Here is a 26376-nt window from a genome sequence, read left to right as displayed (position 1 = left end):
GCTGCTGGCAAGATCATTATTTTAGGAAAAAAATGCCAAGAATTACACCTGTAGCAACCTTTGAAAAACAAAATGTACCAGAAGACTGAAATCACACCATCAAACAGCATATTCTAGCAGTATGTGTACAGTATCAACTTTTTAAAACCAGTAACTAATAATCCTCAATCGAGTCAAGACCTTGTGTAGCATGAAGGGTGCACTTTATTCTGCTAGTGTATGGAAGAACCAATGATCAGTGCTAGCAGACTGAAGAACTAAGTGGATGACAGTCAACTAGGATGTGAACATCATTTTACTCACAAATCTCAAACAGTTCTGATCATGGAAGATTCTGCATCTAAACTCAAACCGATGATCGAAGCAGATGGCCAAATTTTTCTGGACTGGTCCACACCAAAATTCAGTTGAAATGTGCTATCAGGCAACTTCCTATGCCTAGTGACAAATGAGATTTTACTTTAACTACTTTCATTACCTCTTGATGGGTTTACTGCAATTAAGTTCATGTAAGAGTGCCAAGAACCTCAAGGAAACAGCACCAGCAATTGTTTAAACTGTGTAAAACTGACGCAGTTTACAACCCTCTGGGGAGACTGTCAAACACAGGCTGTAGCCTTCCTGCAAGTAGAGGGAGGTAGGGGGAAGAGACCCAGTAGCCTCTCCCAAGCAAAGTCCCAACTTATGGCAAGGAGAGCTGCCTGTCATTGTAACTGCTGTGCTAGCACACCTCGGCATGGTAGCACCAAGAAATCTCAGTAAAGCAACACTTCTGCCAAGGCTATTACATTACGCAGTTAGAACTTAAAGCTACTTCCTTAAACGCAAGGCAAGCCAAAGTGAAAATACATCAATCCAGCGCTACAAAGTCAACTCCTAAAAGCAAACTGTGTTAGAATAAGCAAGTAAGCCTCTGAGTAATATTTGGCCCAATAAATGATGGGTTTCTCACAGGTGCAAACAGCATCATTTTGTATTTGCACTGCTTTATTTCTGGTATCTGCCATCTGTGCTGCATTATTTAATAATAAAACAGCTGACCCTTAGCCTGAAAAGAAAAAAGTGTTACACTGAGGTAAAAAATAATAATAAATCAAGCTAGCAAATAACAGACAGAGAAACTGCACAGATTTTTCTTTACTTTGGCAGGTTTTCAGTAGTATTATTAGTCCTCCTCTGGGTGAAAAACTACCTTTTAATACAGTGCTCACAAAATTCCCATGTTAGAAGAAAATATTTCAAATCTCAAAATCAGAGATGAGTGGAGACATTTGAAAGCCTTATTATTGCAGAGTATTATCTGCAAAGGAAAACTGGTTTTGATATAAATCATTTGTGAAATATAAGTCCAAACAATACTGAAAAATAAATGAAATCTTATTCAGACTTTCAGAGTTCACCATTATGGTTGTGATGGTCTGCCACCAGCTGCACTTGTGGTGGTCTGTACCAGTTGCACCAGAAGCACAAGGAGATAGAAATGCACTGTTGTTGTCAGCAGTATCTCAAGATCTTAAAAGGGAAGATGTTGCTACTGAATGACACTATTAACGTAAGGTTAACACAGCTATTAAAGTAAAACTCTAAAACCAAATTCTCTCTGTGCAGATACATTCAGTTTGATGGTACAGTGTATTAATAAGCCAAAAAGATTACTGAAAAATCACTGAAAGCTGTCACAAAAAAATGCCATAAGCAATCAAAAACTAGGACAATAAAGGAAATATTTCAACGAAATAACCAGTTGCATATGAAAAAAAATAAAAACCCTCAAGAAAACACCCCAAAACGAAACAACCAAAGCCACCCACACTCTTGAACACATAAACCACTAATGTTACAATAAAGCATGTTCAGTGAATTGAGTTATTGTGTAAGAAACCATAACCTCCCCCTTCTAGAAAAGGCAGATGATTTTATGTATGGAATTAATCTGGTCCAAAGAACCACTTCAAATGCTAAAGCTGTCACACAGAAACTATTATATGTTGGTGATTTAAATGGAGATGCAGTAAAATACAGCTTTTAGATGAAGTACAGAAACAACATCTGCCACAGTCATTTAGTTTTTCTATTAAAAAAAATTAATCTAAATACAAACTCAATCATAGTGAAAATTATATACTACAGTCATCAATTGCAAAATTAATTTCCGAAAGTGATGTGAAATAACTAAGATACATACTTTCTGCAAACTGTGTGACAGAATACAAAACCCCATTTTTCCCCTCTAGGTAAATTTAGTTTATCATGTATTATTTTATTTGATAAACACATCCAGGCTGCATTTCAGATTCTAAACTTTTTGCTCTTTCTTCACACTTTATTATGAAAATGCAAGCTATAGGTAGAATGGCAACAAGCTCTGAAAGTGTAAATTGCATGAAAACACAAAGACTCCCTCAGTTTGTTTCAAATCTCATCCCTTGCAAGTGCTTCCAACTGTTTTCATTAATGGCATTGCAAATTTCATTAATTTAAAGTTTGGTTTTGTTTTCTTAAAAAAAAAAAAAACAAAACAAAAACCCCATACTATGTACTCACTGAAAGATGCAAAGAATGTTTAATCACACTCTGGAAAGGTAAAAAGCAACTCTTGCTTTGCAACCCACACTTCAAAGAAAAAAGCTTAAGCCATGTGTTTCACAAAGCAAGCAGAGCAAAGCAACCCACCACTCAGTCAAATCTACAAGTATGTTTACATGCAAAGTAACGCATACTAAAGTATTCATTTGCCATTTATAATTAAAGACATTAGAATCATAGACTGGTTTGTGGAAGGGACCTTATAGATCATCCAGTTCCAACCCCCTGACACCTTTCACTAGACCAGGTTGATCAAAGCCCCATCTAACCTGGCCTTCAATATTTCCAGGAACGAGGCATCCACAACTTCTCTCAGCAACCTGTTCCAGAGTCTCACCACCCTCCTAGTGAAGAATTTCTAATATCTTAATCTCCCAGCTGCCAGCTTAAAGCTATTCCCCATTGTCCTGTCACTACAAGCCTTTGTAAAAAGTCCCTCTCCAGATTTCTTATAGGCCCCTTTAGGTAGTGGGGGGCTGCTCTAAGGTCTCCTTAGACCCTTCTCTTCTCCAGGCTGAAGAACCCCAACTCTCTTGGCCTGTCTTCACAGGAGAGGTGCTCTATCCTCCAATCATCTCTGTGGCCTGCTCCGTACTTGCTCAAACAACTCCACATCTCTCCTGTGTTGGGGTCCCAGATGCAGTATTCCAGGTGGTGTGTCACAAGAGCAGAGTAGAGGGGCAGGATCACCTCCCTTGACCTGCTGGTCAAGCTCCTTTTGATGCAGCCCGGTGTACGGCTAAGTTTCTGGGCTGTGAGCACACACTGCTGGGTCATATTGAGCCTGTCATCAACCAACACCCCCACATCCTTTTCCTCAGGGCTGCTCTCAATCCACTCTCCACACTGATCCATTTTCTTCCCAAAACAAGCCTTACTTTTTTTTTCCTCCACAAACAGATCAAGATCGAAACTATTCAGACTATGACAAGTTACGTTAATGTAAAGTAGCTCAATTCAGCCAGCCAGCAATAGTGTGAATGCTGCAACTGCTCCTGATACAAGAGGGTTCCATGGGAATTCTTAAAATACTTACACATGCGGTATCTGAAGTTAAATTATGACTAAGCTAACAAACTCTCATGCAATGACTCAGGTAAAAGCCAAGCAAGATGCCTTAGGAAACAATATACCATAGTTTTCCTTAGAATCCTAAAAAATAGCATTAGAAAGTAAACAAGCCAGCTGCAACAATGTAGTATTAGGCAACCCTAAAGCCAATGCTGTCTCAATACCGACTAAACCCTTCCACATTTAGTTTAGTCCCAAACTTAGCACGGTTCTGGATTTCTATCTCCCTGGTAAGCCAAGTCTTGTTACAGGGTTTTACCTCTTGTAAAAGTAACACCTCTTTGTAATGCCACATATTTCAAAATACAGTCAGAATTTGCTAAAGGTCTATAAATTACTTTAATGGAAGTTCACAGTAAAACGTTTTAATAACAGGTTCTGACCCCTTCGTTGCATTGCCATCATCATGTCCATTACAAGCCAAACCCACTGATGCCTTCATGTGACTGCCTCATGACAAACACCTGACTGATCCATCACAGACATGCTTCTACTACATCAGGATGGAAGAAGCCTCTGGAAAGCAGGCTCCCAGAACCAACAGGCCATTTCACTGTGTTCAATATGCAAATTTGAGGACCTCCTACACCAGGAAATACAGCACCAGGCAGCTAGATTAATAGTTGCAATGAGCCAAATCTAATCTGCAGGCTAGATCTTACTTGTCCCAGTTGTTAAAATACATTTGACTTCATAAGAAACCCATTTTGAAAGAACTAAGCTGCAAAACAGCATCAGGTCTCAACTGAGAAAGTCCCGATAAGTTACAACAGTAAGATGGTTCAGAGAAGAGAATATGCTCAGCAAACCAACCCATTAGAAGTGAAAATCAAAGATTCATTATTATGTTACAGCGAGCACCTTTTTATCTGCTGAGCAAGTAAGAAAGTGAACAACAAAGCACTGGACCAAGAAATGGAAACAGCATTCACTGAAAAAGGTCTTCTAACTTTCTGCATAATTTGAGCAGATCTTCACTAAGAAGCATGTCTTTCTATTGTCAGATTTAGAACTGCAGTTCAGAACAACAGAAGATGCCCCAGTGTTCTGCTCTCGTGTAGGCATCTTCAATGGATTGGGCTTGACTCGTCAAACCTTGTAGAGCACTTGTATTCTTATACATGAGAAATCAAATAATTTCAGACTGAATAGGTCCCATCTTTTCTCAAAGCTTACTGTAATTTTTCCCCGCCCCTCATCTGAGGACAAGAGATTCAAAAGTATATGAAAGCTTTGATATACTGATTTCTACCATTGTCACTCTATCCAAATAAAAATACGTGTAGTCTTGCCCTCAAAATGATTTTGCTGAGTGCACAAACAGCAGAAAATTGCCACAAATAAGCTCTGTAATTATTTTGTTGGCACACTGTGCATCTTGTTGTCAATTTAAGTTATAGGACTACATTTGTTTCAAGCCAAATCTTAAACTATTTTCTTACACTGTTCTATTCTCTGCAAGTTCTATAAAATATCTCATTTCTTTGCCAAAGGATTATTGACCTGGTTATCACACACAGATCCTAAGTGCAGCAGAATTCATAGACAGCATTCATGGATATAGTCTGTTCCACTTCCCTACTTAGCACAGCAAGGCTTGTGATGACTCAAGGCAAAGCCACTCATTTAGTAAAAAGGAAGCATTAGACGGCTTGAGCAAGATCTACTCTCATCTAAGGAACCATAATTTTGTGCCTAAAACAACAGACCCAAACAGCATCCGTATTTGGAAGCACTTGTGCACATGAGTAACATGCAACTTTTCCATTTCATTTACCATTATCAGTCCTGACTGTCTAGAACTGCATTCCCTAGTGAAAAAAAAGAGAAGTTAAAGAAAGCTTTTAGTTTTTAGCTACACTGAGGCTCTGAAGTAAAAATAACACATCCTAAACTATTTGCTGCAACTTTTTTCCACTTGTAAAAAGTCTTTAAAATTAAGACAGGACCTGAGCAGCCTTAGCTGACTTCACATTTGTGTAAAGGAAATTCTTTTAAAATCCAAGTTAGCCAAAGCAACAAGTCACAAGAATACCACACCAGTAAGTGCTATGAAAGTTGTTTATTAAAAGGCCTGATTTTTTTTTCCCCCACGTCTTTATTTTAGATAGGTTCTTAATTCTTTTTTCATTTTGTGAGGGAAGAATTATTTCCTAATACAATTTGAAAAATAGTAAAACCTCCACCTTTGGTATTAAAACAAGGTTGAAAGCTGAAAAGATCCCAACCCAGGCAAAAACTGCGTGCAAGTCACCACTGTTATCACATCTGAAGACAAGGAGAGAAATTCTATAAAGTGAAAAATAGGCTCTGAAGTTTATACAAAATCTGCTTGCATTAACAGTCCTTACTCTAAGTTTAAGCAAGATTTCACCATTCTGTATGTTCCTCTGCTTGGATTATACATACACATGCATAGCAACAAATGGAAAATAGCAACTTTTAAGGTCAGAATCAGTAAAACTTCAACAAAGAGAAAAATATAAAAAGACTTAGTCCTGTTCATTATGAGGATATACACTAAACAAGCTTTAGCCCTTTCTGAAGAGCAGCTTTCAAGGAGACATTCACAAAGGCCTTCCCTCAGAACCACTGTATTTCAGCTTGAATGCATGTATATATGACACACTAGAGAAAAAAAATTAACCTCTAACTATTTTCTTCAAGTTTGTAGCTAAAACCTGCAAAATGCATTATTTTTAGCAGGAATTAATAAAGACATACAAGAAACTGATAATGAAGGAGAATAATAATTTTAATTGCAGTAAAGCTGCACTTTGATTAGATAATGCTACCATATTAAAAGCACAAAGCTTGCCATTTTCCAGCAAGCTTACAAAGAGATTGTCTATGCCAACTTTTAACCTTCTCATTACCAGTTGGGTTTTCTGACTACAAAAGTGATCTACTCCTTTCCCCAAAAGTTTCTTCCACCTTTATCTCCACATTTACCTACTCCATTTCAATACAAATGTGAAGGCAAAGACTCAAAGTGTTTCAAGTATGCTGAGTGTTTTTCAACCCCCAGGTGTTCATAAAACTGGATCCACATTTTGAACATTAGTCTTTATTAGCTTGCTCAGCTAATAAATTCTCAGCTAAAATTCTGAGCAATTATTTTCGTCAATACTATTATCCAAATAACAACACAGTACATTTATTCTGTTCTCAAATACAGAACAATATTTTAGCAGAACTGCAGTTGAAAGACTATTAGAAAACATGGTTATTTTCTATTAGAAAAGGTTTCAAAGCCACAGAATTGGTTGGAAACTATATGAATACAACCACCTTTGCAACTTATCAACTATGAGCCAAATGAGATATCAAATGGAACATGTAATACAGAATATACATTTAGCTATACATGAGTGATCAAAGGTGTGCAGACAATGTCAATATCACCACCATATATTTATTTTGATCAGCTTTTTAAAAAAAATATTACAATAGCATATCATGATTTAATATTTCTTAAGCATTAACTCAAAGTTGTAGTCGTCAACAGCGAAGCCAGAAGGGGAAAAAATAAAATAATAAAAAATTTAAAAAAGCCCTTAAAAGGATTTGGAAATAAAACTTTAAAAAACTTCTGCAAAAAGTCACTCTTCCATTTCCTGTTGGAACGACATCACTCTTCTGCCAACTACAGGAGCTTCTATGCCCTGTTTTGGCCACTTCTCCCACAAGCTTTCATGATTTCTTATTTGTCATTCCTGGTGTCTGGAACACCCACCTTCCTTCTCTCGAAGTCCCATTCTATGATCCACTTCTGCAACATTGCCTACAGAAAGAGTAGGCAACTAAAACACTCATTCACTGTGTCAACAAGCATCAGCTTTCATTGCATACACTGTACTGCACAGCATTCATCTCACTTTACCTTTTTCACTACACCACAATTTCATCCACAGTGCATCAAAAATACTAAATCCCCACTTTCAGATAAGAAACACTTTGGAGAAATAGTATCTACTGGCTTTGAGAGCTAGCTGCATGTCTCAGTGCTCACAGAAAGGAAAGTATGTTCAACATCATAAATATTCTATTGTGTCTGTGTGCATCTGTGGTACATACACATCTGTAATGGAAATAAACAGGAAAGAGCAGCCGACTTAATTTTCTTTACACTTAAGCCCTTTGCTGGATTACCTGAAATTTCCCATCAAAATACCTTACGAAATTGAATTGGAAATCTGCATTTAAGCATATTTTTTTGTTTTGTTTTAAAAAGCCTTCTAGTCTGAAACTGTTTCATCTCTTTGAAAATCTGGCTTAAAATTTAGGTAACTATGAGTCTACAGGAAATGTTTATGTTTACATAGGTCAAGGTCTATCACAACTATATATTCTCATCTGCTATTAAACAACTATACCGCTGGAGAGTCATGGGGGCAGACTTGAAGCAATGACACCTTTTTGAAAGTCTGAAGGCATTTTTGAATTTTTTTATAATTAAAAAGAAAATTTAGTCTATATGCTGCTTACACATATTAAACACAAGCCTGTCATGAGGTGGTATTACCGACATTCAGGTGATACGAACTTCAAGTCATGCTTTCAGTCTTCCATATATTTCTACATGCCACTCCATATAAAAGTAAACTATTTTACTGGCTAATTTATTTATTTTAATAATAAGCAGAGCTTCAGTAATACCACTGCAGTTCTAATGTACAACAGTGCGTTACCAAGGGGAAAAAAAAATTTAAGAATGATCTGGTTTGTAACTTTACAAACCCACTGTCATTACAAATGGGAGAAACACCTGAATTGTTACACTTGAGCTGTCAAACAAGCTGCACAAGGCATTTTCAGAAATTAAAAATGGTTGAAGATGTAAAATGCAAAACAATAAAAATACTGTAGACACAATGTGTAAACAAATAAACCCTGGCAGCTAAAGTTTACATGTATAAACTCACTAAAATTAAAGCACTTCCCACTCATGCAGAGCTTCAAGCTAAATAAAGCCCTTCCTCACATTTATGTCATGTACTTGAAAGTATCTTCCTATTGAAAGAGGAAATAATAAATGTATTCAACTTACATCTTTTTCTGACCGATGTGGGAACATCGATGATTGGCTGTAGTACATATTCTCATCATGGTAGTCACCATCAACCCCCTCTACAAACTTCTTCCTTGAAGCACCAAACATGCTGTTTGTCACCTAAATAAAAAAAAAAAAATTATTATATATCATATTTCATTTGGTCTGCTACATACTTAGAATATATTTTAAATTTAAGGATTGTTAAAAAGTCCTGTTTCTAAACATTTGAAAATTCCTCTTTAAAAATATTTTATGTACATTGCCAATGCAATGGCTCTTTCAAGAGAGATCTTCATGCGACAGAAACCTGTATTTCAAAAGGGCTGAGGTGGGAGAGGGTGCACACTTTATTTTCTTGGAGGGGTGTTACTTTATTAGTTGAGTTTTGAGTTCTATGACCTTTCACTTAGGTTTATTTAAAATTCCAAACGTCATGAGCAAATGTATCAATTTTTCCTCTCCTCAGGTAAACACTTCCAAACCAAAAGAAGAAAAGTAAGGAATGTTCTTTGGAGCTCAGCTACCTTAAAAGAAATAACCGAAATTAAAAAGGGAAGAAAAAAAATAAAAATCTGTGAAATCACTCCCATGTCTCATCACCACAACTTTGGAAAACAGCTTTCCACTTGACCCTGTGCACTCAGAGTCATAATTAAGAGGAGGTTGAGTTTAACCACACTCAAAGACCTCATCACAGACTGGCAAAGTTACTGCAAACAGCCCATAAAAACCCAATAGATTTTACTGTCCCCTTACTTCCACAGGCATGCACACACAGAGCGTCTAAGTCAGGACCTGGAAACAAAAGAAAAAGTAACCATGCAGCTGGTCACAGAACCTTAATTCATTAGAACACTTAATCCCACAGCAAGGTCATACAAAACTGCTCAAGCATCTACCACATGCAGTGCATATTTATACACCTGACTCTTATTTATGTAAAAACACACCTCTGCTAAGTTTCTAAGCTACCTGGCTATGAAACACTACCACAGCACTGTGTGGGCTAACCAAGTCCTGTTTTAACCCAAGAGGTTAATGTTCAAACCAGCAACATGGCACATACTGCTCAGCACTGAGCAACTTACCCGGCTTCCTGTACCATATGGGGAGACTGGAGAGAGAGCACTCAACAGGATGGTATCAAACCCTGAGCTACCACCCTACATAACATACCTTTAAAGGGATCTTTAGCATCTTGAAAGGTAAGGAAGCTAAATTACAGTTAGCTTACGAAATGCTCTGAGCCCTAAGATTTACTATCTTCACTACTGACAGCATTAGCCAAGTTTAAGGGGAAAAAAAAAAAAAGTACATTTTTTTTAATTGATTAAATTTAAAGAGTCATTTTACAATACCTCATGCTTGAAACTGAAATTTCAAAACATTTATTCTGGTTGGCTGCAAAGACAGTTACTTTCAGCTTGAAATCCTCTTATCTCTACTGACACAAAATTACTCCGATATTCCTCACAGTGTGGTTTATTCAAATTTCACTTTTACTGGCAAAGATTTCTGAGCAGCATTTAATAATATGCATGGTTCTATACTAGTAACAACCCCGATTTCAAAGTCATGGGACTTTCAAATATAAGCCAAGTCAACATTTGGGATGCATTTAATACAGCTACATTCATAGAATTGCCCTAAAGCATTCAGCTAAATGAAAGCCTAGTCCTACAAGAGTTTCAGATACTCAGACTACTGATGCCTCAAAACAAAGTTCTAATCTGTTACACATGTATGAAGGCATGTAAAGGTACTGCACACCTTCTCCACATGAACCTTGTATTTTATGGTATTTACAAAAATGTGGAAATGTAAGGTCCCAAAGTACTCCAATGCATTCAGCTGACTTTCACACTTGTAGTGAAGCTTTCATTACACTATAAGCCTATCCCACTGTGCTAATCCCCTTACAATGCAATTATCACCTGCCAGATGGGATGGAGCATCTAACAGGCTAAGGGGATTATATCTTGTCCTTTGCTCTGCCTGAGTAAAGTGCAGAGAGGTGAGCAGTTGCCTTTAACTGCTGTAAAAAGGATAGTGAAATGCTTTGGTAGAGCTATCTCAAGCAATGAGGAGAAACTGAGTGTCCCAACCCCCTACTGATTTTGAGAAGGTAAAAGGCAGCTTCTCACAAGTCCTGAAGAACTTTTTAGTGCTCCCTTAACAATACCTGGGATAAGAGATTTTTATTTGCCCTATAACCTTCTCTTCTGATATATCATCAGAATAACAAAATTTAACTGTGATAGAAAGCAAGTCACCGAAGCATACACCAAACGGTGTATACCTGAGTTATGGTACAGGAACTATGTAACAGGAAAAACAACTATGTCTTTGACCCTCTAGCTTTAGATCTTATTTTCACAAAGGTTTGCACATGGATAGCTACATATATACCATAAAGATTTCCAAGCCAGTGGGGTATGGTCAGAGCTTTCTGTCTCAAAATGTATGTTTAAAGCTGCTGAAAGAAAGCCAGTCTGTCTAAATATGAAGTCTACATACAGAAAAGGTGGACGATATTTTAAATGCTCTTCACCCTCCATTGTCTAAAAGATTATTTTCTATATTGATAATTTTATAAAGACAGCAGCCCAAAACCTAATCAAGATTATGCCCTGAAGAGTGATGAAGTGCACTGATATTAATAGGGAGTCTGATGAGAACATGGTTATTAAAGAATGAAGAAAACTTTTAATAATTAGATAGATGCAATATTGATATTTTTATTGGCAACCCATATTTCTACGTGATACCTAACAGGACTGCATTGATGAATTTCAGAGAACAGAGCAGTACACTGCAAGCTGCAGCTGCAGGGGAAAAGAGGAAAGTTGGAGGAGCTCTGCCTGCCACCCAGCTGCATTGCTGTGCCCAAAACTGCTCTGAAGACCTTTGAAAACTTCTTTTGCAGAAACTGACAGCTCTTCACAGCAGCATTTTTTGCAAACTATTCCGTGTCATTCAATGTTGTCAAGCAAAGCAGTCACATGCAGCACTCAAGCTGTCCACACTCCCAACTGCGGGAACTGGTACAGGCACTGGAGGGCATTCTGGCAGCTGTCTGCACCCCAACAGGATTTCACTTCACTAGAAAGAACTGTCACTTGCTCCCAGGGTGAACCACAGCACAGATCACAACAGAGAAACATAGGGCTGCAACCCACTGCTATCCAGTCCCGTTACAAAACTAACAGCACAATAAAATGAGGCAGCAGCTGAAGACCAGTGACTGGAAGGGCAGGAACTGGGGTGAGAGACTGGAGCTTCAGCTGCTATAGCCAGTCTATTTGCTTCCTGCTTGTTCTTAGGCTAGCACCAGCGGCCAATTTACGTACTACTCAGTAGTAGCCAGTGACAGTAAACAGCTGGTAAATTTCTGCAGAGCACCTATCCCCATGCAGACCTTTATAATATTACAGTAGGTTTACACAATGACAGTGTCAGATAGTTGCCAACTTAGCAGCAGGCATCATCCCATCCATATTAACTTATTCCAGTCAGTATTCCCCAACATTTTCATTAGTCAGTCAGGCTACAAGCATATGCACAGATAGTTAAAAAGCACTGCTGCAGTACTATCTGAAAGAAGGTGTGAGAATAACTGGGGCTATGCCAAACTGAGGCAGATCTGCAGATGGAACTTCACTGTTTATTTCTTAGGACATGAAGCTACCAGGAAAACCTCATACGGAAAAGACGGCAGCTCCTTTTTCACAGACTGATAGATCAGCATCTAATCAGCTACAAAAGTAAACACAGCAAAGTTCATGCAGCACTTAAAAATACTTTTTAAACCCTTCTGAAAGTAACAGTGACCTGATGTTTTGTACTTTCACAAGATCTAGACCAATGAGGTGAAATGTAGGAATTTGCTCTTGTATTTAAGTCCCTCATTCATACATATATACTTATGTGTATATATATACACACACGCATTTATGCCAACACAATCTCACAGAAGTGGTACTCCAGCTGCACAGCAATTTTATTAAGTAAAGAATTCCTGTCTACTCACCCTAATTTAATACAGATCCCTGTCCTCCTAATGCTGTAACTACCTTTCCTGTTCTACTGTGGGAACTCAGCCCTCTGTTGAAAAAGGCACATTGGCAGCACAATCATTCATTAAAAATGTAAAAATGGTGCACTTCCTTAGCATAATATTGCAAAAGTACTTTCAACTCCCACTGGTAGACCCCTTACAAGTATTATTAGAAAATATTCATGCTAACAGAGCAATGAAAGGAAAGGAGCTGCATGTTAGGATGGAGTTCAGAGAACTAACCAGCCACGCTGTCACAAACCATGCTCAAGTCAGACCAGATGAACACAAGCATTTCTTTCAAAGCACATCATGTTTAAAAATTAGATCTGTCTGCAATTCCAAGTTAATGTTAACCAAGCAAAATGCTATCACAAACCTAACAAAACCTTTAAATACTTCCATGGAACATTTTCTAACAACCACCACTATGGGACAACTAAAGGCACCATACAAACATTAAGAACCAGAAGCATCTAATAAGCAGTTTGCTGTGGTCACTGACCTTTATTCTTCAGCTGAGCATATAACACACAAGACCCAACAATACTGACTTAAAAAAATTAAAACCATTCTTATTGCAAGAAACACTGCAGTACTTCAGCACACAAAAAACTGTTTGTTAGCAATAACTGAAAATACAGTATTGTCACCAAATTTGTAAGGAAAAACGATTAAAATTACTGTTATCTTAGGCTGTAAAAAGACCTTTACAGTCAGTTATAAAATGATACTATGACTGTATATTAAATTAGCTTAACAGCCTGAAGCAAATGATAGTATTAAAATATGAAAAATGTTTCTGTTTTGAGATATTACTATAGGTAGTGCTCAAGGAGAGCTTACTCATGACATTAATACAGCCAACTCTAAGAGGATACTGTAAAATCTCCCTGGAGAATGACTATTTTAAATTTTGCATAGGGCAGAAAATTGATCATTGCATTACAACTGATAAAACTCATCATCTTTATGAGAGCTGAAAACAAAACACAGTAATACCAGTTAAAAAAAAAAAAAACAACAAAAAAAAGACCAAAAAAAAAAACAAAAAACCAAACCACTTCAGGAATTTCAGCAGTATCTTCCCTTTCCTGCACCTCAAATGACTATGGCTATTTGTCCACATACACACTAGCATTACGTGAGAGCAATTAGAAGTTGTAATCTCAATCTGACATTACAGAGCATCAATATACTAAGGGTTCTGCTGTTATGTCTTACTAAGCAAAGTTAACAATTTACTCTGTTTTTCTTGTCTGTTACAAATCAGTGTTTTCACATAAGGTAACATACCCAAAATATCCACAAAATTGACCCTGAATGAGCCTTTCAGTGGCAAGTGTTTCAAAAAGTAAGTGTCTGTCAAAAGTCACACACTAGTAACCACCAAATCAGCCTGCAATTTAAATCAAAATATAGAATTTGGAGTTCCATCAGTTGGTAAAAGCGTAAATCAACTTATATTAAAAACTGCTACTGTTTATGATACTATTTTCAGCGTCAAAGATAATTCCTATTTGACCCAAACTGCAAATGATATACAATAGAATATATACTTTCAAAGTGCTAGATGCAAAAGATCTCCTTAATCCCAAAATCCCTATTAAAAAGCACAATGAAAAGTACACTGGTACGAATAGATACATTTAATTTTCAGGATGAAAGCCAAACCAAAGCTAGAAGTTGAGATCCTTTGGTCCCTTGTTTCCTTTCAGTGACAGTTGCTCCACTTCTTTAAGGTGACTGATAACCTCTAACAGTATACTGTATGCTTATGCTATGGTAGCCCTTCAAATAAAAATTTTGCAATATCAACATTACATAATAATGGAAAATGGAACATTTCACGGTATTTCTTTTTTGTTAAAAAGCCTTTTTCTATGATGAGATTAATACCAGCACAGATTTGTATTCATTTTAAGAATACAATAGTGTATTAGTTGTTTTGCCCACCTTTAACAACTGTCTTTGTATTCTTTTAACTTAATTAAGTCTTTAAGTTTAAATCTCAGAAATATGGAAGACTGAAATCAAGACCACCATAATATATGAGACAAATCTGCCAAGGAACTTGAAGGTTGTCTAGACTTCAGAATAATCTCACAGTACTTGTGTCATATGGTTCATAAATTATTTTCTAAATAATCTTATTTTACAGAGCACTGTAGAAAACAGCAGCCATAAAGAAACTACCTGATTTACAGACACAGGTCACGTCTCAAAGTAGTCCAAGATACAACCAGTCTCCTTAGAACACTGCACAGTTTTTTCTCTCAGAAAGAAAGTATGACACATAGCAGGAAGTTCAGACAAAAATTCTGAGCATGAAGGAAGTAAAGAACATGCAGTTATGATTTTAGACTATCCTCTGCTCATGGTCCCAGGAACAGCCATCAACAAGGTATCATTTTTCAAGTGTTCTATAAAGTATGATAATACTTTCAAAAGCTACACTAAAACTGGATCTCTGCCACATGCAAACTATGTCAGGAAAGTCAGACCCTAACATCAACTAAACCACAGATACTCTCTTGACCAAGATCTACATGCCAACTGTTCTAAACCCTTAACCATCCTTAACTACTATGAAATGAACATTTTAAAACACTCCTGAAATAGCACAGCAGGAAAAGGAAAAACAATCCTATGTTAAAATAAATAAATATTGAAATTACTAAAGCTAAATTTGAAAACTGAGATTACAAGAAGCTTCATTTGGCTTCATAACATGGTTGACACCATGCCCATGCCAGGACAAATTCCTGCACGTTCTCTTCCTGCTAACCACAGGCACAAGATTTCAAAGATGTGAGAAATCCACAGTGGTTGGGGATATGACACTTTACACTAAGCTACCTGGATGGCTTTTAAGGGTCTGATAAATGAGATGTACTCAACCAAGGAAGCAATCTTTGGACATACCATTCACCAAAACACACGAGAAGGACACTTCAAAGATGAGAAAGGCAGCAAGGGATCTGCAAAAGTGACCAGAAGAGCAGACAAACTAGCACTCCACCTAGAGCAGCCATGGGGAGAAACCAAGAAGGGGCCAGATGCATTCCACCTTACTTAGTGATCTGACCTGAGGAGAATCAGGAGTGTGTCCTTTGTAGATGTAGCAATTAAGTCACAAGTCCTGACTAACTGCACACATATGCTTACCCACAAACATCTGTAAAGCCTGAAGCTCGATTATCTGTCAGAGACATGGTTTAAGAATTTTGTTGATGAGGAACAACTACCACTTGTCTGATATTATTATTTACTTAATAAGAAGATAGGGAAAAAAACAAAACAAAACAAAAACCAGTATATCACCTTCAACAGCCTATCCAAAATGTGATTATATTTACCAACTTTCTTATTCATGGTTCCAGGTTTTTGTAGTATTTACAGTACATTCAAGACTAAGAGTAGTTCTAGATTTAATTTCACACAGCATTTCTAACTTACTACTCTAAAATGCTATACATCTTGCTATGCAATGCCTTTCAACTCTAAGGTTTCACTAAGATGACAGCATTTTAGAAAGTGACAATCATGCCAGTAACATTAGGGGGCAATATGTTGACTCATACTCTTAAATTCAACATTTTAAGTATGCATGTAGTGAACAACAGGAAGAATCTTGAAAATTAATGATGTACTGTTGTACTCCTGTTACCTACTTCAGACACCCCTCAGCCACAACTTTTTCTTCTTTTAAAGAAAACAGATCAATTTGTAAACGAAAAGTAACTTTTAAAGTATGTTTCAGCTGATGATCCATCAAGACAATTACCAGCTAAGTATACACTATCTGTATATTTATTTATTGATTATCTTTTGGGAACACCATTAAAGTAGAAATCAGTTATGCTCAGAAGCCAAAGTTAACCAAAATGAAGCTTGGAAACCAAACAATCTTGGGAAGTACCTGTGCCATCATGGAAAAACAAAACCCAACAACCAACCAAAACAGCACACTAAATAACAGGCAAACTTGGATTTATAGTCACTATTTCAGTAAATGTGCCTGTGAAAGCTAGTATTTAACATGAAAATACAGTTAACAAAGTTAATACAGAAATGGGTCAGTCTTGGGAAAGAAAAATTCAGCTGTCATGTTTGTAAACAAATGAGAAGAAAAACAAACCAACCAACCCCAAACTCAAAGCTCCATTCTGGAAAGATAATGAAATTTGCTTCACATATTCTCATAACAAACCTTTTCCTACAGTGGCACTTCTCCCGGATCCTCAAAAGTTTACTCTGTGAGTTTCTCTCAACCAGTATTTTGCAGCTCAACCATAAGACAAACCGCCATTAGAAGGTATTGGAATGACAACTTGTACTTTCTTTTGATTGATAAACTTTGACCCATCAGGTAATTCAGAAACACACTGGTTCAAAACTTCTTGCAGTTTTAACTGAAAATTAATTTTGCAATTGAATAACATTGAAGTTTGCCATCTGGACTGCATTAATGCTTTTGGGTATTTTGCTGTAGACAAAACGAGTTTAGCTGTATTTCAGAAATTACCCTTTCATAACAAGCTAGAGTAAGATATCTTCTAATTCAGCAATTTAATGCATTTGAATTTTATCTCCATCTTCATGCCCGAGCTTGCCTTTTTGTTGCTTTGTCGCGTGGCTTTTCTTTATAAAATAAATAACAAGGCACTTTACTCAGTTTGAAATTCTAGATCTACTCAGATGCACTCTAGGGAGTTCCTTAATAGAGAATATACAATGGTAAAGCCCAGCTTTAAAAGATTAAGATATCAGCTACTGAACTGAGTTCTTCAGAAATAACAAAACCCTATCATTGCCTCCAGTCCCCAGAGAAAGAAGTAGGAGTCTGGCATTTTCTTAAACACTGAAATACCCAAATTGTTAAAAACACAGTTTCTGCATTCAGCAGAATTCTGCTCCAGCAAGTTGTGCATATAGCCAAACTCACACAATGTATGTGCAGTCTGAAAGCTGGATCAGGTAAGTGAAGAAATGAACCCATAAAATAAAATCATACTAAGCACACGCAAATTGTTCTCTCAAAAACATGATGTGACAAATTCTATGCATTTCTCATGGAGGCAAAAAAAGGCAATACTGACAAAAAAAAAATCTGTATTAAATAAGTCATATAACTTATTATAATTTAATTGACTTCAACTGAAAACTCAAGGAGGGGTGCCAAGACAATGAGGCAAAGCAGACACAAGGAACAAGAAGTTTCAGCCTGAAAGAAAAATGTTCCAATTTACATAAGCAACAGGAAACAGGGGATTTCAAGAGGGAAATGCCAGCCTGCTGTCAGAATAGTGGTACTGTCAACACTCTTTACTGTACTCCCCCACTACTAGAATGCAACAAAACAGGACAGTTTTACTAGATGTGTTCCATTATACATGTACAGACATGCAGCAGAGGAAAGATCCTCAAGAGACATAAATGCACTTTTATGAAGAGAACTGAGCAGGTTAAGTGATAATCATACAGGCAGGAAACCAGATTTGGAATTCTAGCATCTTAATTCATAGAAACACCAGATACGACAGATATGTTAAAAAAATGCAAAGAAATTAAGTATGATTTTTTATGAAAGGCTTAGAAAAGTTTAAGGGAGGAAAAACAACCAACAATATCTTTTTAACAGGCTTCCATTCTTCACTGGTATTCAATAGTTATCACATATTCATAGGACACATTTTTAATAGCAATTAGAACAGGAAGTTAAACTAAGTAAGATTAAGTAGGTCAGACTTCAGCCTCCCAATCAAGAGGCCTGCTATGCTAAAATACTTCTTTACCAAGTGTTACATCTTCACCATGACATACTTTGCCACCTTCAATGTTGATACCACTCCTAGCCAATCAACACAAATGACAGACAACTCAGATGATGCACGCATGGACTGACAGAGCTTAACCTGGAAAATGAACTACGTCCTAATCTAGTCCAAACCAGCAAAATAGTCTCACTAAGGTCCCACCTGTGAAGGAGAGATGATTGTTCCCAGGATTACAGAAATGATATAAGGGTTTCATTAACGAGCTTTTATGTTGATGAGTCCCCTAAGTCGTTATGAAAACAAGAGAATCCTTGACGGAGTAACATGCAACCTTTATTTTACAAAGAAATAAGGTGGTAACCATTTCTGTGAACTATGCCCATTGTAACTAGTATGTTAACAGCTGATACTCCTCCCAAGAAAAAGTCCTTAAAGGCTCTGCAAGCCAGCTCCCTGCTACCACTTACTGAAAGCAAGAAAACGCCATTTGCTCATGTAGATGACAGTTATGTATTTGATTGCAAACATTTGCTAACAGTCTATTTTCTGGTACTTGACAACAGACAACCATGTGTTACACCACAAATTCATCTTCCCCTCTGCTCTGTTGAGACCCCACCTGGAGTACTGCATCCAGCTCTGGAGTCCTCTGTACAGGAAAGACATGGACTTGTTGGAGAGGCTCCAGCAGAGGGACATCAAAATGATCAGAGGGATAGAAACACCTCTCCTATGAGGAAAGGCTGAGAAAGTTGGGGTTGTTCAGCCTGAAGAAGACTGGTGAGAACTTATTGTGGCCCTTCAGTTCCTAAAGGGGCCTATAAGTAAAATGATGAGAGACTTTTTTAGCAGGGCCTGTTGCGACAGGATGAGGGGTGATGGTTTTAAACTAAAGGAGGGGAGATTCAGGCTGGAAGTGAAGAAAAAATTCTTTACAATGAGGGTGATAAAATACTAGCATAGGTTGTCCAGACAGGTGGTAGATGCACCATCACTGGAGACATTCAAGGCCAGGCTGGATGTCATTCTAAGCAATCTGATCTAGTTGAAGATGTCCCTGCTCATTGCAGGGGGGTTGGTCTAGAATACCTTTGAAGGTCCCTTCCAACCCAAACTAATTGGTGATTCTATGATCTGCAAGCTTCACTACGTTCCCTCTTTTAAAGTCATCTACATATTCAGTCACACACCAGCACAGTGTGACATTATACTTAAAAGAAAAAAATAAATGTATATACTTAAGCCTCCCAAACGGTAAGACACAGTTAAAATAAAATAGCCTTAAATAAAAGTGGCACACTAAAACAACAGCTTCTGATCTGACCACCCAATACCTGACATTTTGTAAAAAGGCTTTAAATGGTAATTCACATGTAAACCGCATCCCACTGCTTCAAAACTTTTGCTGAATTTCTTGTATTTGCCAAAACGGGAAACTTTTACAATGAAAGCAAGTGGTAAGCAAATAAAAAACAACATTCCCACCGGTTTTAGGGAAGCTTTATCCTTCCAGGGGACAAAAAAAAAAAATTAAAAAAAAAAAAAAAAAAAATCAAAGGCAAGGATACTGGCACCGCAAATCATGGAAGCATGCTGACCAGAATGGATGAGTCAGAAACATGAAGGTCAGCTGGGCCTCACAGGCAAGGGAAGATAGTTACAGATAGCACAGCTGAGAAGCGATTCTTGAACAGCATTAGGAGGATGGCATTGATACGCTTGTCAGCGAGCAAGTAAGATGACCACATGCATGCTCAGTTGCTGGGAGAGTGTTTTTTCCTTTATCTGAAGAGATACATGTGGTCCCTTATATCACATCTAAGCTAATCTGGTAGCATTTCATCTTCTGCGTGTCCCTCCAGGCTTTGCAGTCATTACCTTACATGCTCTTCAAAGCAGTATTTCTTAACAGTTCCAACACACCCAATCTAGTTGAAGCCAAAAATGCCCACTGATCAGCTTTCTAGATCTGTACTTCTGTAAAATATTAAGCCTTATTAAATGATCTGTGTTGCAGCAACTATGAGATAGTCTGTATCTGCCCACTGGACACCTTCTTTTTTTATTTAATTTACTATTTAAGAACTTTTGTGCTGTATACCATATAGGGAGATGAAGCTTATAAACCAAAAGGAAAGAAACAAACTTTGAAGTAATTCAAGTTTGGTTTGTGAACTCAGGATTTACATATTTTCATCACCTCAAATCTCTTGTGGGAGAAGAGCAAAAGATTAGAAGTTGAAGAATAGGACTCCTCTGACTTTTTATTTGCTTTCAGCTGAGACTCCCAGCTAGTAGGCCAGATTTCTGCTTCAGCTAAAAGAAGGGTAACCATTGCTCCAGCTGAGATGTTTCCATGTTGATTTTGAACAGGCTCCTCTTCCCAGGAATACTGCAGTTATCTTTTTTCTCCTTTTTCTTTTTTTTTTTTTTTCCATAGCAAACAATTCCACTAACTTTTTTAAGACAGCAGCACTGCCTACCTATTCCTTCCTGGACAGCCAAAATTTTCATGTTTGGTTAATCTAAAACATTGTATTTTAAATAAGTGTTGGTTTCCCAAGCATTTCCTGCAGTTAAGTACTGCAGAGTCAGATGTAAATCATGATTAATGGAGTAGCAGCAGGCTTTTTTTTTTGGTGTTTTTTTTTTTCTTTCACTAGTCAGATGGAGTTTGTTGGCATTAAGTAAATCAGTATGAGACATTTCTACTCTGGCTTTTACCAGGCCAAAAAAACCAAACCGACCTCAAACCAAAAAAGTATCGTTTTGAAGGTTTTTTTGTGTTTAGGGGTTACAAGACAGTAGACAACTAAAACCAGTACAACTGATTTTTAAAGATTTATCTAATAGTGCATCCACACATACTGTATTTAATGTAAGCTGCTGACCATTTGATTGAACCACCCACAAGAAAGAGGTAACAACTCTATTCTTACTTTATGTTAAATTTTAAGAAATACCAGGTTCCTTTTGGTTTGGTTCACCCCACATCCCTCCCTCCAAGGTATTCTAAATAAAGACATAGCTGAGAACATTCTGGCCAAAAAAAATTCCTTCTGCACACACAGCCTATCAGACATCTTGTCTTACCTTAAAATACAACTGGAAAATTCAAAATATTAAGTACGTTTAATATATTGAATCCTTGAAGAGAAAGAAATATTTATGAGCTGCCACAACTTCCTGGCAGTATACTTGCATCTCAGTGACTCTCCTTCTCCAGACTAATGGTACATTCCACAAAAGCAGAAACATTTCCCAAGAGCACAAAGTTAAACTCATGTATAGCTTTTTAGTGTGTCCTCCCTAAAACATACTTGAGAGTCTGCGACTCTTCAAGGCAAATGCAAAGTTGAAATTAAAATACTTCTGTCCTGTTATTTTTTTTTTTTTTAAATGAAAGCTTTAAGACACTTTAGGAAGCATGTTTCTCAAAATATTCTGCAGCCTGGTTCTTGTAACCTTCTGACTATGCAGCCAGGCTATGTTGTGCTTACAGCTATATCGGATTCAGTCATAAAGTATGACAAAACAACTTTGATGTTTTTACATTATATCTAAAGAACAAGGACACAGCCAATCTTCATTCAGAAAAAAAAAAAAACAACCTGTTACTGAATTTCTTTTAAAGGTAATGAAAAAGTACCAGAATTCTTTAAAATTTTAAATTGCTGAACTGCAATTCTTCATTAATTTTTTATTATTTAAGTGTTAATTGATACTAAAGAATTTTTAGAGTTAGGTATTATTCCACACAGGAAAAGATAAATCACTAACTCTGAGATCCCTACTATGCTATCACAAATACAACCACCAAGTAGAATTAGGAAAGCAGTAAATGCATCCACCATGCTTTTCCACTGTACTAATCTTCCTCACATCTAAATTAAACCTCTTCAATCATTCTGTTCTCCATTAAGGTTGTCAAAAAATGGATTAATCTAGCTGTGAACTCATTTAAGCAGGTGGGCTTCAGTCAGATTCCCATATTGTAAAACTTTGGCTCAATACACACTGCAAACTTTGTTCAAATATCAGAAACTGAAATAACCAGTCATTTCTCATTTTAAAGCAATTACTCTTTGAAATGCCAGACTTTACACCACAACATTTTAAAATAGAGCTACCTCAAATTGGCAGTCTAAGCTCAGACTGCAAGTGTTGCTTAGACCTGGCCCAAGTCCCAGACATGGGATGGTCCTCTCCATCTCATACCTTCCTCGCAGTTTCTCAGAAAACAGTCACATGTATTTAGAGCTCCAAGACAGGATGTCAATTTTTAGCACCTCAACACCCTGGTAAAACAAGCAACAGGGCATTATTTCCCATTATTCTGTTCTCATTAAAAAAAAAACAAAAGAATATTTTCACTGAAAACGTGCTCAATCTTTAGCTAATATATGTAATCTTGCTCACAATGAAAGTGTTGTAGTTGGTGAAGTACTTAAAGATGCAAGACTTCAAGACTTCATCTTCTATTTTTTCTTTTCCTACAGCTGATTTCATAAGATTCAAAAGTTACCCTGACCAGCAGCATTACAACGCTTTTATCTAGAGTTGCAATAGCAAACCACTCAAATCAATTTTAGTCTCAAACCATTTTACCAGTATTGCAGATGGGAAAAATATAGGGATTTAAATCATTACACCACAATCTGATGCCAAATTCTTTCAAGCCTTTTCAGGGTCAGCCAAGTTCTTGCTTCTCAAGTGATACAATCCCTTCCCTGCCCTCTCCCACCCTGCACAATCTTGAAGCAGGACTCAAAAAATTTTGCTTTTAAAAAGACACATTGTTCCAGCATTGATCTTGTTCAGGAAGACAGAGCAATGCTAATTTCTTCACCACATTTTCAAAATCCAAATGCATACTCTGAAGGCACAGAGATGCCGTTCTCTAAGCATGAGGATGGTGAGAATATGAAGGGTGATACACTTCATCATGAACCTATATACTGGATAACTGGAGGCAGTTACACATTATATAAATTTGTAACTATTCTTAGGTTAAACAAAACATCACCCACATAGAGCAGCTCTCTTTCAATGACAGGAAGCGTACCACAATTAGCCCTCTAACAGTACAAGTGGCAAAAGTATTTACAAATAATGAAGTATTCTTTGTATTTGATCTCCACTTACTGACATTTAAAAAAAAAAAATGGTTTCTGAATCTCTGTGGTGCCATAAGCTTTTTTTACTGCACTGTTAAATAAATGTGTTATCACTTCTGTTAACCCTTCCCTCTTTTAAAAGAGAATTTATCAAAATGCTTATTGCTACAAAGAAAAACGTTCCCCAAGGGAAGTGTACATGAACAGCCCATAGAGCAGCACTGTGCATAACTCACAACTTCCAAAATCTAGGTATACAGACAAGTATGTTCTTCTAGTTCTGCATGGAATTTATCTTCAAAAGACAAGGATTTTTTTTCATTTTGAAGTGATAAAGAGAAGCCTTCTACGCATTCATTGAACAATTCTCACATTAAGGGGCTGCACAGAAAGATAAATTCATTGTAGTGTGAATCATCACTGAGCAGGATTTTTACAAGGCTTAAGGTTTCACAGCAACCAAGTCCTGCTCTTGCCCAGTGTGTTAAAACTTTAAGCCAGCTGGTCGCTTGCTCCAGCTCTGCTATATGGTTACAGCCATGGTTACACCACACCATAGGGACAGGACAAGGCAACAGCCACAGCCCCAATTTACTGTATCTTAACAGCCAAGAAATTGTACCTGAAGATCAAGGTATTAAGAAATGAAGAAAGGCAAGAAACCAGTTGTTCAAATTCATTTTATCATAGGGATGAATCGTATGATGGCCAACACTATTAAGGAAGCATAACATGTAACTGATCACATGCAGTGGTGGACTGAACAAGGGTGGCCAAATACAGCTGTCGTCCTAAATTTTTCCAACACGCCCACTCCCCAGGGGCTGCTGACAAGCTGCATAACACAGGTAGGAACCACCAGTTTACTCCTGATAGGAAATCCTACACACATTTCCATATAAACTACATACCCTGTCCAACCATTCCTACGGCAGGTACAACCACCTCCAGGACAGGACTAAGAACACAGTTGAGGGTGGTAATCACATAAACGACCCCACTTTCACTCCACAGGGCGCAACCTGCATGTGCTGTTTTCCTTTATCTGCTCAAATGCATTTTCATTGGGAAAGAACAACAAAATCTCAAAAAAACAAGCATCCTAAAAGATCTTAACCTTCATGCTTCTCATGTCACATCAAGTGTTAACCCCCAGTCTTAAAATTTCAGTTGAAAAAAAACCAAACTATTAACCAATGCCTGTTAATTTATTATTCAGGTACTACAATAACAGTTCTATGACAAAACAGCACTAAAGGAAAATAATCTGCAGCAAGCCAAGAAACACATACAGAGAAAATATGCATGATTTGAAGAGCTCTTTTTTCATTTTAAAATAATGATAAGTTTTCTAACCTCTAGATTAAATTCTTAGGTACATGTTTTGTGCACCCATAGCCCCAGTTAAGCAGATAAAACCAAGGAGCTGTAAATTTTCTTTTAAAAGGTAAGTCCTCAAAAAAGGACTTAAACGTTTTTACGTTTCAGGTTATTTACACACTAAGTAATTCTGTGAAGATTTCCAGTATACTACAGCTCTGTGAACTTTGAAAGTATTCTCTGCATCCTCCGTGTATTCATGTTTCTGGACGTCCTATGAAGTTTACAGTCCAATTAATTGACAAAAGATTGAAGTGAAACTTTAGGCTTTTTACACTCTGGGTAGAAGGTGCATGCTTGGCAAGTTCTACTCTCCTCCTTTTATTATTTTTTTTCCCAGTTCAACAGCTTGCTTTCTTACCACAATTCCAATAAATTTCAGAGGAAAAAATATTTCGACTGCATCATTTACAGTGATCCAACAAATTTCTAAGGAATAAAAGCTGGGGCTTAGCCTAATAAGGATAAAGACAGGAGTCCCTATGGGAATTTAGTGACTTTCAACATTCCTTCTCTGATGTTTTCCTCTACATTGACGCTTCCTGATTTCTTCTCATCAAGAGCAGAGCATGGGTGCTGTTCTCTACAAGGATTCTTCAGTTTCTTTCTGAAGACTACTCTTACCATCGGTCTTACACTTTTTAGAGTATAGTTTTATAGTTTGTTACCTCCTGTCATATATGCTCATAGGGACTGACACATTCTGTCAATCAGGGTCTCTGAAACACTACTTCATTCTTGTTCACAAAGCAACGAATGTGTCCTCAAGGATTTAATACAAACAAAAATCCACATCTGAAAACTTTATCATAGAAGCATTCCTCTCTTCCAAGTTCTGTTCTGAAATACCTACTTCTAAGGGAAACAAAACATACATTAGATATAGTTGCCTGTGAGGGGGTTCTGTAAAATTTCTCGGTATCAAAAGTGCTAGAGATTGGAAAAGAGAGACAGAGATAGAGGGCACAACCAAAGCAGCTTTATTTTACGAGACAAACCCATTTTAATATTTCAAAAAGAACAGAGCTGTAGATTACTCTCAATAAATGAATGACTTTTCATCTGTGAATCCAGTACTTCAAAACAGGTCTGTCTGGTACTGCTTCATGAAGTATCAGATCTAGTCCAAATTAAAATGAGCAAGGCTGCACTGCCACTCCTGAATCACATGTCCAGGAGTGCTCAAGCTGTATCTGTCCTTACTCCTCACACTGTGATGTTCACATCCATCTCAAGGATTTCTGGCTTTAAGAAGTGAACCTACTGCCTGGTTCAGAATAAACGAATTCAAAAAAGAACAGCCACCTGCCTTCCTTATTACAGCAATTG

General features: G+C 37.2%; 1 protein-coding gene across 7 annotated transcripts in view; it reads right to left on the bottom strand.

The window, feature by feature from the left end:
• CNOT2 (CCR4-NOT transcription complex subunit 2) overlaps window positions 1–26376 on the bottom strand; it is a 91471-nt gene that overhangs the window by 29542 nt on the left and 35553 nt on the right. For 4 of the 7 annotated variants that reach the window (XM_062613723.1, XM_062613722.1, XM_062613727.1 and 1 more), the window contains 2 exons: window positions 8708–8830; window positions 7394–7441 (listed from right to left, as the gene is read on the bottom strand). In XM_062613723.1, coding sequence (XP_062469707.1) covers window positions 7394–7441; window positions 8708–8818 — 159 coding nt within the window. In that variant the 5' untranslated portion in view covers window positions 8819–8830. Of the gene's footprint in view, window positions 1–5434; window positions 5469–7393; window positions 7442–8707; window positions 8831–22768; window positions 22849–26376 lie in introns of those variants that run through there. The other 3 variants (XM_062613724.1, XM_062613726.1, XM_062613725.1) reach the window with 3 other exon arrangements.

Source organism: Pezoporus occidentalis, unplaced genomic scaffold (genome assembly GCF_034315485.1).
Source record: "Pezoporus occidentalis ecotype Australia unplaced genomic scaffold, CSIRO_AGI_Poc_V1 ctg17, whole genome shotgun sequence".
NCBI classification, from domain to species: Eukaryota; Metazoa; Chordata; class Aves; order Psittaciformes; family Psittacidae; genus Pezoporus; species Pezoporus occidentalis.
Note: the sequence above shows the minus strand (reverse complement) of the source record. Positions and strands in the feature narration are given on the sequence as shown.